Source organism: Balaenoptera musculus, chromosome 3 (assembly GCF_009873245.2).
Source record: "Balaenoptera musculus isolate JJ_BM4_2016_0621 chromosome 3, mBalMus1.pri.v3, whole genome shotgun sequence".
Classification (NCBI taxonomy): domain Eukaryota; kingdom Metazoa; phylum Chordata; class Mammalia; order Artiodactyla; family Balaenopteridae; genus Balaenoptera; species Balaenoptera musculus.
The window spans coordinates 58,367,857-58,379,564 of record NC_045787.1 but is presented as its reverse complement, the minus strand read 5'-3'; the positions used below and the strand labels follow the sequence as shown (position 1 = coordinate 58,379,564).

General features: G+C 45.2%; 1 protein-coding gene across 1 annotated transcript in view; it reads right to left on the bottom strand.

The window, feature by feature from the left end:
- Positions 1-256: 256 nt before the first annotated feature.
- The window catches only part of ANKDD1B (ankyrin repeat and death domain containing 1B), a 55,652-nt gene continuing 44,200 nt past the window's right edge, over positions 257-11,708 (bottom strand). The window contains 4 exon segments of the mRNA XM_036847269.1: positions 257-387; positions 1,346-1,472; positions 3,893-4,114; positions 8,101-8,196. Coding sequence (XP_036703164.1) covers positions 326-387; positions 1,346-1,472; positions 3,893-4,114; positions 8,101-8,196 — 507 coding nt within the window. The 3' untranslated portion in view covers positions 257-325.

Sequence of the window (11,708 nt, the reverse complement as noted above, 5' to 3'; positions counted from 1 at the left end):
AATCCTAGGTTATTCTATCACTAGATATGTTATCACGTATTATGTTGCATCAAATGACAGAAATGGGAAAATCATATACAACTTGCCTTAAGCAAAACCAAAAAAATTGACTTTTCAGTGGTTGGAAAGTGTAATATCATTTTTTCATCTGTTAGAGAATCCTGTCACTGCCATCTTCACAGTTGAAAGGAAAATCAATACTACTGTTGGAAGAACTTTACGGGGAAGTTCTTTATTCTTAAAGGAAGAACTTTATTTCAAGAACTGAATTTAAGAGGACTGAATACTGAATGGAAAATCATTTAAATACAATTTCTTTAGGCATTTATGAAACTGCACATTTCTTGGGCCTTGAGTCAGTTTCACTTTTAAACTGACGAGTCTTTTCTGGAAAAAATGAGATAACATGATTAATAGCTAACATTTATGAAGCACTTGGCTACACGTCAGGCACCATTAATCCCACAACAGCCCTTTGACACAGACACTTTCCTAGTTAATAACTGAGAATGCCGGCAGAGTGAGTTCTGTACAGAACTGGCTCAAAATCACAGCCCATTATTTGTTGGAGTTCAGCTATAAGCTCACACAGTCTCGCTCCGGAGTACACGCCCTCACCCACTGCAGTGGGCTGCCTCTCAGCCTTCCCTGAGAGTTCTTGTGGACACTCTTTCATAGAAATGAATAAGTTCAAAGTTGAGGGAACAAACCCAGAGCTAGGAGGATAATGTCATGGAAGGTAGGCATAATCCATGCACTATTCCTCGTACCTACCACTGCTTGAAACTGAATATCGGATCCGTGATCTGATGTGCATTTATGTTCTCAGTTTCAGGTAAAACTACACCAGCGAAAATAATGGTGATAAGTTTCCAAAGCATCTTCCCTGACAGTATGGTCTTTGGCAGAGTGATTTTTAGCAGTAATCCCAGCTGGCAAAGTAATTGCCTGTCTGCTCTTTTCTCTCAGCACAGAAATAACTTTTTCAAACATACTAACTTGCAGAGTTCCCAAGAGGAACAGGCATGTTGAGCAAGACAATTCTCAGTTGTAGAGCTCTGTCCTATAAGATGGTTTAGCACTCCTGCTCCCATCCTCCCACCCGCACCCCTCCCACACACGCACACACACAAAAGTGCTCCTACACTTTTCAAATGCCCAGCAGGGGAATGACACAGAACCACCAGGCTAACAAGGGGACCAGGGCTGATTAAGTCACCAAAGGAGAAGCTGCATGTTCTGACACCAAGCTGGGACTGCTGTGGCTCAGGGGAGCACTTTTGCCGACCGTCCCCTACCATTTTAAGAGAGCGGGAGTTCCCATCTGTTGAAAACAGTAACTCACCAGCTAGTTCTGAGAAGCCCGCGCACACCAGCTCTTCGTACAGGTGCTTGACAGGCGTGGCCTGTGTCACCAGGGCCCCGTGCAGCCAGATGAGCAGAGCCCCGTGGCCGTGTTCACAGAAGCTCTCCTCCCCCGTGGCAAGCACAAAGGGCAGATGCCGACACCTCCTTACTGTGAACTCAGTTCTAACGCAAGTTCCATATGACTGTGGTTGCATGTTCATTCCTCCCCTGGCAGCTGTGAGATAAGAAGCCCAGCAGATGAAAGCCCTTCCAGTCGCCTCACTGGTACTTCTAGGGGGACCAGAGTTTGGAGTCTCTCAGCACTTGCCACGCACCTGCTGTGCTTAACACAGACGAAAGCTGAGGATGAGAGAGGGGAGGGACAATCTTAAAGAGATGTGGAGCTTTTCTTCAACGTTCAGGTGGCACTGCTAGAGGCTAGCACTTCTCAAACTTAAGATGCGCAATTCACCTGAGGGTCTTATTAGAGTGAAGATGCTGGTTCAGCCAGTCTGGGTTGAGGATCTGCAGGTGAGTAAGCTCCCAGGTCCTGCTGCTGCTGCCGCCCATGAACCACCCTAAGCAGCCAGCATGCACCCACCTGCCGGTCCAGCTTCCAGGAAACTCCTCTGGTGGACGTCTGCAACCCCCGGCCAGGCCAGGGCTCTTCACCGGGCAGATCTCACTAGATGCCTAACCCCTGAGAGGTGTTGGGGGAAGTGCTGGGATACAGAGATGGGAACCGTGGTCACTCGCGGCTGGAGGTCACAGTTACAAACCCGTGCCAGGTTCCTACCTCTACCAGATGCCGAGATGAGGAGGGCCTGAGCTCTGGGGAGGAAATCCGCTGCACAGACTGTTAGAGGGGCAGGCATTTCAGGGAGAACAAACTATATGCATGAAGAATGTACTCCTAGGGACTTCCCTGGTGGTCCAGTGGTTAAGACTCTGCACTCCCAGTGCAGGGGGCCTAGGTTCGATCCCTGGTCAGGGAACTAGATCCCACAAGCTGCAACTAAAGAGCCCACAAGCCACAACTAAATAGCCTGCACTCGGCCACAGAGATCCTGCACGCAGCAACAAAGACCCGGCGCAACAGAATAAATAAATAAATTTTTTAAAAAAATGTACTCCTAGGTGAATCCAGTTCTTTCTTAAATCTTGCTGCTGCCAGACTAATTTTTCTTAAATACCATCATCAACGTGTCATTCCTTTGCTCAAAAGCCCACCAACTCCATTGTGCCAGTAGCATAACCCAGGGTTACAATGTAATTGGATTGTGAATGTTACTATTATCATGCCAACTACATTATCAATTCCATCAAACATGCACCATGGCTTACAGAGCTGATGTATCTTCCCCTGGCACAGCTAAACACACTCTAGGCCTCCGTAATGTGTGAATGAAACACATCAAAACTCCCCTTATCCTGATGGCAAGTACTCTGAAAGCACACTACATTTCCAAATCAATTTTTTAGGTCAAGAGAAATTTCCAGAAGGCAACTCCATTTTCCTAAAGACTTCACAGAACACTGTGTGCCTAATTAGCAACAAGGAGAAATCTTAACAATACAAAAGAAATCTTTTTAGAAACTGTAGTCACTATTCAACATTTTCAATGCATTATCTTCCATTTTTTTCACGTGAAAATGTATCCTTAGAATTAGCAATAAAAGTGTCATAATTTACTTGTGTGTGGTATAAGTAGCATGTGCCCATGGGCTGTGGTTCTGCTATCCCCAATCCCCAGCAATCAATAATGCGATCACCCCCTGAGCATGGGACTCATTCACATCTCATGACAACCATGTAAGGACAGTGCTCTGAATAAAAAGTTTTGCCAAGAAAAATCTTCACTTCTTTCTTTTTAAAGCTAATTAGTTGATAATGCAAACGAGCTTTCTGTATTTCCTAGGTTTGGGTCAAATCATAAAAAAGCAAAGCTAAGGACTCCGACCTCACTAATTCTGACAGCTGGAGTCTGGCTGAAATGATTCCATGGCTTGGAATCCTCTAACCAAGAGAGCCATGGGTCTCTATCCCACACGTCTCTCATGGGACACCTGGTCTCACCAAGGCCATGACCTACAAGAACCCCTTGCCCCAGGCCTGGTTTAAGGGATTCCTTCCTGGTGTGGAAGCCCTAAACAGTGAGCCTCTTGTTAGGGAATGAATCAGTTCACCCCAGGATGATCTCAAGGAACTCCAGAAATCAGGTGGCTTCCCAGTGACAAGCCAACTGTTAAATCCTTGCTTCCTTCGTGCCCAATTCAGTTGGGAACCTTAATTTCCTTCTAGGCTAAATGCCACCTTTTCAATATGGCTTAATAAAAGCAATCATCCTTTGCAAACTTCAGTCTACTGCAGATTCCCGTGAGTACTAGCAGTCTGCAGGTTCCCAATCACCTCCGTGGTCCGAAGCTAACTGTCCCCACTCCTGGGCCCCTGCAGTCTGTTGCTTATCAAGAGCACTGGACACCCACTTGGAAGATGGGCACCAGTAAGGATGGCTCTTCCTAATACCGAATGCCTCCTGCCCACATCTCCTGGGCCATGCTGACCTGACCACTGCTCCTCAATGGCTCTGATCTGGGCGTCTGTAAAGTTCCACAAATGGGCCAGCCTCTGCCACTCGTTGGCCTTCTGCTGACGGTAAGCCAGGTGCCAGCGGAGACTGCAAATGTGCCTGGTCTCCTGACTGTGATCTTGCTTGAACGTCAGAGTAAAGCTGGTTGATGGGTCCTCGATGTTCTCACCATGCTCCTAGATTGAAGGTAATTGTATCAGATGATTTCAGACATTTTCTGCTGATTGCCTTATTTCAGAGTATATACGTATATATTTTTTCAGATGTAACCCACAGAATGGTAACTGAGACTATGTTTTCAATATTAACTATAACTGGATCATTTTTTTGTCATCCAAGATAGAGACAAATGTCTGAAATAGAAAGCTGGAGTCTGGACTTCCCTGGTGGTGCAGTGGTTAAGAATCTGCCTGCCAATGCAGGGGACACTGGTTCGAGCCCTGGTCTGGGAAGATCCCACATGCCGCGGAGCAACTAAGCCCGTGCGCTACAACTACTGAGCCCACGTGCCTAGAGCTTGTGCTCCACAACAAGAAGCCACCACAATGAGAAGTCCACAACCGCAACAGAGAGTAGCCCCCGCTCGCCCGCAACTAGAGAAAGCCCCTGCACAGCAATGAAGATCCAATGCAGCCAATTAATTAATTAATTAATTTAAAAAAAAAAAAAAGAAAGCTGGAGTCTGTCTGACACAGGAAATGTGAGGGATTTTGCCATGCTGTATCGCCTGCCTCTATCCCAGCCTGCTTACCACCCCAGAAGAAAACAGAGGGGGTATGTTGACTACAGAAATGTCACAACAACAAATGCATCTTTAAAGGCGTTACTTTCAACCATATCCCTTTTTCTTCTTTGGGGTGTTTGATTCTCTCACATCAAAGTTTCAGTGGGGCCCAGATTGGATGTATTCTTGATAAGACCCCATAGCTGATCCCTCCATGCATCCTGCTCTCTGGTGACTGGGAGGAGAGCAAATGAGCATCCTAACTCTGGGGGCCGAGCAGTGGAGAACACAGGCTCCGGATCATTTTGTATTACAGCCCTGCAGCAGGCTCAGCCCAGGAGCACCGTGCCTGGATTGATTCTTGTTTTCTGATTTGTCAAAGATTCCTTTTGTCCCTTTTTAAGAATCCACCCAAAAAACTCACAAAAAACAAAAAAGAATCCACCAGAGTCCTATAGAATCCAACCAAAACAACTGAGAAAATCTCAAAGTGAAAGCTGGGGTCATGGTTTCCTATGGCTGCCCTTGTCATACACATGCCAGCAGGGCTCCAGACAAGCCTTCCTCTGGACAGTGGGGATAAGGGACACGCAGGACACAGAGCCCTCCAAGAGGTTTGGGACTTCCTATCTATTCTCCTTTCCTCTTTTACAGATAGTGAATTTTATCTTTATCTTTCATTTAAATAAAAGTGAGTCAGTGAAAGGTACTCTGAACAGCCATACAGGAGTCAATGCTGGGGCAGGGAGTGGACTAAAGGGATATGGGGACCTGGTTTTGGAACCCTATGAGAAGAACGTGGTGAGGCTGGTGCCCCAGCCACCAGCAGGGACCGGCCTGCACCCTCACAGCATCAGTGACCTCCTCCGGAAGGCCTACAGTCTCCTGGGAAACTTGGCCAAGGAGAACAGCAAGACCGTTCTCCGATATCTGGACTTTGTGAACAGAAGTTGGAATAGGAGTGGGAGGAGTTCATTTCCCATAATTTTTTCAGGGTCTTCTTCACCCCAGCCTTGCTCTACTCCCACAGTGCCTGGCCCCCAGGAAATCCTAAAAGAGGTAAAGCCGAGGGTGGGAGATCCAGAAACTTAGGAGCTGTGGGCACTGCCCTTTTTCCTTTTCTCCTCGTTCCATCTCCTGAAAATGTTAAATCCAAGAAGATTAAAACCCCAAACACCACCAGTTAAAGGGAAGAATACAAAATGCCTCTGCTTTCAACTCCGCATTACAGCACTTTTATTTCTTTGAGAAACATGCCTGCTTTGTGTGTTCCAGGATTGGCCTGGGCAGTCCTTCAGGCTTCCACAGAAAGGGCCAGGGATTTGGAAAGCCCAGGTCTTTTTCAGCAGTCAGTGGAAGCATTAATAACTTGTCTGCAAAGCACTGAACTATTTGCAGGAATAACATAAGCCAGAACTGGAGGAAATTAAAATAGCATAAGCCACGATTTTAGGAAGCTCCCATTTACCTCTGAACCATTGAATATTTTTTTAATATAAATTTATTTATTTTATTATTTATTTATTTATTTATTTTGGCTGCCTTGGGTCTCTTGTTGCTGCACACGGGCTTTCTCTAGTTGCAGTGAGCAGGGGCTACTCTTCGTTGTGGTGCGGGGGCTTCTCATTGCAGTGGCTTCTCTTGTTGCGGAGCACGGGCTCTAGGGACGTGGGTTTCAGTAGTTGTGGCACGCGGGCTCAGTAGTTGTGGCTCGTTGGCTCTAGAGCGCAGGCTCAGTAGTTGTGGCGCACAGGCTTAGTTGCTCCGAGGCATGTGGGATCTTCCTGGACCAGGGATCGAACCCGTGCCCCCTGCATTGGCAGGCGGATTCTTTACCACTGTGCTACCAAGGAAGCTCTGAACCATTGAATTTAATGATGGATGATTAGGTGGTTAGGTAGATGGGTAAATGGATATGAGAGGGGAAATTCCAATCATCTTTTTAATCTTTTCATTAGGAACCATTTTATATTAGGCCAGGATATAAACTTGTTTAATAACAAAGGGAATTTTAAATAATAAATAACAATAAATATATTTGGTTAAAAAAATTTTTAAGGCTGTATATTAAAAAAACAAGTCTTCTTCCCACTCCAGATCTCAGGGTCCCAGTTGTCACCAGGGTTAACAAATCTTAGCATTTCTGGGGGTCTGCTTCAGCTACATGTATGCATTATTTATGATTTTCAAAGTTCATCCAACTCTCACATCTTAAGATTTGTTAGGAAAGAGGGCTTATTCATCTGTTGGAAAAATAATTTATTCTCATCTAGGAAAAAGAATCTAAAAATGCTAGAGGAATTAAAAATAGAACCAATGAATATTCCTATTTTTAAAGAAAACGTGAAAACAAAGACGGAACTTGGGAAAGTCATCCTCAATAAAATACAGTGATGATCTAAGAAAACGAGAATGAGGCTAGGACAAAGAGGAAGAGGAAAAAGAAGAGAGACTAGAAATAAGAGGAGGAAGGAGAGCGATTAAACAGAATTCTAATTGTCAAATGTTATTTTGTTTTGTTTTGCCCTACAGGCAAATAAGAAAAGTCGGGGGAGGATAGTGTGGCCTTTAAACTGATGCCCATATATCAGGACTACTGAGCCAATTAAACAGTACTGCGAGCAAAGAGGCAAATCAATTCCCCTTAAGGATTTAAGGGACATTTCTCAGGACTGGCAAATTAGAAAACAGTCCGGGCTTAAGGCTCCTCAGGGGTAGACATGTGAGGGACTAGGACCTAAATTCTGGCTCCAGCCTATTGGACCAGAGTGGACATTCAGTCTAGGACGGCAGCAGAGGGTGGTGTCTGGTGATGAAATTCCTGCCCGAGGGCATAGACTTGAATCTTGGAGGGAAAGGCATTCTACTGACAAGCTGCGTGAGTGGCAGCTATCAGAGGGAGTACTGATGAAAGAAGACAGAAGGAATGTCTTGGAGACAAGTTTTTGTATTCTCAAGATGAATAAGGTTTTCGTGACCATCGCAGAATACTTGAGTGCTGGGTAGCTGGCACAGCGGTACGTGGAAAACTGCAAAACCCTAAATATGAACTTCCTTACCACTCAGTAGAATGCGAGTCTGGGAGCTTCCAGAAGGGACCATAGCCAGAGACTCCGTGACAGCAGGCACAGCCAGCAGCCAACCACCCGGGGCATGCATGCCAGGCTCCTTAGAGCCAACGTGGACTGGCCTGCTTGGCCCAACTGAGCTCTGCACACTTCAGTTGCAACCACTGGTCCTGACAAAGGATGGAGGGGAAGAGAGGCAGCTGTCCACGCCGCAAATTGGACAGCACAGGACAGAAGGGACAGCTATAACACACTAACCAGGGCCCTGCCCACTAGAGCAGAAAAAAGAATTACACAGACCCCACCCTGCCCTGTAAGAAGAGGGGGCTGCAGAAGAGGCCCTCACTGAGCTGAATTCGGCCCTCCTTACCTCTCTCCAGGCGTAGCACCTCTTGGCTTTAATGAGCGTGTCCACGATGAGGCTGCAGTTGCTCCTGGCGGCCACAGCCAGGGCAGCCTTCCCTTGCTAAAAGCCAAAAATCAAAGAGTCAGGCAATGCGGCCAACTGGTTAGGAGCTCTAGCTTTGGAACAAGGGGGCCTGGATTCAAATCTTGATCCTACTGCTTCCTTGCAGGGCAAATTTGGGCCAGTCCTCAGCTTCCCTAGGTCTCCATAACTACCCCTCTGTGTAGTGGTGAGGGGCAAGTGTGATAACTCGTATAGGGTCCTTAGGACTGTGTGTGGCACAGTCTAGGGCTGTGTGTGGTAATCGTCTAAGAGATGCTAGATATTGATAGTGTCAGGTGCTGTGTCAATGGGGCAGGGGGAAGGATTTGGGCTTAGGCACCCAACATCAACAGGTAACGTTCTACACTTGCTCTATCAATGAGAACCCAAGTATTTCTCCAAGACCCGCAGGGTCTCCCTGGCTCACTGCACTGTGAAGTCCTCAGCAAATAACGTAATCATACGTTTTTCTCCTCCAAAGTCTGACCCCACCTGTGGCAGAGGCTTTAATCAGTGTCCCATGCCCCACCCACCACAAATAGCCTTTTTCTTCTAAAAGAGACCTCCTGATTTTAGCTGGGCACTTGGCCACCCCGAACATTTCCTGGTCTCCCTTACCCTTGGGTATGTGAACTAAGTTCTGGCCAATGGTATGTAAATGGAAGCAGCACATGCAACTTCTGGGAAGTTTCTTTGAAAGAAACTTCAAAGTTTCCTCCTCCCCCAGTGGAATGCTTGCATGATGGTAGGAGCCTGAACAGCCACTTTAGATCAAGAAGTGAAAGCCATGTGTTGAGGAGGGCAGAGTAATAAAACAGAAAAGGGATGGATCTTATTCAGAATACAATCAATAATGGTAACCCTACATAATACAGAATTCAGCTCACTGGACTCCTATCCAGAATTTTTTCCTATTATATCATACCACTTCTAACCAAGGATGAGGGGTTGGGGTTGGAATCTTAACCAAATGGAATGAGCAATAAAGGCTGTTCTAGACATAATTTGGGGCATGAATGGCCTGGCGCCCACATGGTACCTTATACAAATTACAAATCACATACCTTGGTCAAGATGGATATAGTTCAAAGCTACAGCACACAGCTTTGCAAGCAGTGTCCCCTAGATTTTATGCAGTGCACAAGCTATACATCTACACTTTTTTCCCAAGCAAAAGATGGTGGTTCTCATTTGTTTTCCAAAGGACCCATGAAAAATCTGCTCAGGGATCCTGAAGATAATTTAAATGAATGGTCAGAAGTAACCTCGGAAGAAGTTCCAACCTCAGAAACCCATGTTTCTATGCTTAGAGATGCAGAAACTTATCCTGATAATTCTCTCACACGGCTGAGTATTTGTGAAATGCAACTGCCACCAATTCAAATGATTTGTCTGCTACTCCAGGAACTGAGACCCAGGTGAGCCTGAAAATTAGAGCTGAAAGTAATCAGCGTCTAATCAAAAGAGACAGTAATGAAATTAGGAAGAACTGCATTTTGCAGGCATTTAGCAAGCCTCTAATTGTATGCTATCTAAATTCTGGCTTGTAAAGCCATCTGAATCACCATAATTAGCCTATTTTGGGAAGGCAGCATTCTGGGAGCCAGAGGTTTCAAGCTCATAGGAAAATCTTCACAGGGAGTATAGCTGGAGTAGAAATCCAAATACTTGTGCTGTTGAGGGTGGGTGGCCCTCGGAGAGCTTTGTGATGCCACAGGCTGAGAGGACAGGGAAAGTCAGCTTTATACCAAAACTTGGCTCCTTTTTTTCTATCCAGAGCAGACCTTAATTCAGTCTTAGAAACAGTCACTTATCTTTGGTAAAAATTGTGGGAACAGGCAGAAAAGACAGTTTTTATTCATTAATTACATATGTCCTGGGTGCCAGCTAGGCACCAGACGCGATGAGAAAAGAGGGAAGAGGAGAAAGGAAATCTGGGAAATCAGACTGGGAGGCCCAGGAAACTGTGGCTTTTGTTCTGAAAACAGAATCAAGCTGTAGCACAGACATGTTCACTGGAATATCCAGTCCACTTGCAATGGGGGCCCAACATAAGTTCCCTGCCCAATGCTATAGATTCTCTACTCACCAGACTGCCCTGGAGGTGTTAATGTTATTGACAAAGTAGAATAAAAGAAAGCAGGAGAAGCTATTAACATTTAGCTACAAATGTTAAATGTTAATACTAACGCTAAATGTTAACAGAAGTTAATGAGCCACTAATGGTGGAATTCCACCTAAGTGATAGAAATATGGGTGATTGTGTTTTCCTCCCCTATGCTTTTCTATGTTTTCCAAATTGTATTACTTTCATGATCAGAAAAAGAAAACTGACCGAGACAAGTAAAATAACATATCACTACTTCAGATCCCACAAACATGCAATGTGTGATTCTAGGGAGGACAGACGAGGGAGGACACAGGCTTGCACTGGGAACAAGGGATGCACTGAGCTGATGACTAGTGAGGGCGAAGACCAGGAAGGAAAAACTGCAACTTCTGGAAGTGCTGGGCAGCCAAGCAGCCAGTAGCCTTGGCTTTGAAGCTCAGCTCTGCCTCTTACAATGGCCCTGATGTCATCAAATCTTCTCTTATAAACCGGGATAATTTCGTCTGCCTCACAAAGGAGATGGGAGAATTGGGCTAAGATGTGAGTGAGTACCTAGCCTGGGGGGATAATTTTCTTCTTCTGTTATAAACTGGGATAATTTCGTCTGCCTCACAAAGGAGATGGAAGGATTGAGCTAAGATGTGAGTGAGTACCTAGCCAAGGGGGCCACACAGTGTCTTCTTCTACATCTTTCAGTAAAGCTGGAACCCCAACCCTGCCATGGCTGAGCCTGCGGAACTGCATCACGTGAAAGAAACAAAGCTGTCTGTCTTTAAAAACACACCTACACAATGGCCTAAGGGTGCAAGCAACCCAAATGCCTCTCCATGGATGAACAGATAAACAAAATGTGGCATATACATACAAGGGAATAGTATTCAGCCTTAAAAAGAAAGAAAATTCTAACACATGCTGCAACTTGGTTAAGCCCTGAGGACACAGTCCCAAAAGGGAAAATATTGTACCATTCCAGCTAGATGAGGTACCCAGCATAGTCAAATTCATAGAGACAGGAAGTGGAATGGGGCTGAGGGATGAGGAAATGAATGTTGTTGTCATAGAGTTTCAGTTTTGCAAGATGAACGAGTTCTGGAGATTGGTTGTATAACAAAGTGAATATTCTTAACGCTACAGAAATGGACATTTAAAAATGGTTACAGGAATTCCCTGTCAGTCCAATGGTTGGGACTCCAAGCTTTCACTGCCCAGGGCCCGGGTTCAATCCCTGCTTGGGGAACTATGATCCCGCAAGCCACGCAGCACAGCCAAGAAAAAAAAGAAAATAGGAAATGAATAAATTAAATAAAGATATAAAATAAATGGTCAAGATGGTACATTTTATATTGTGTGTATTTTACAACAATTAAAAATTTTTAAATAAATTTAAAAAACAAGTTTAGACACATATAAATTTATTTAT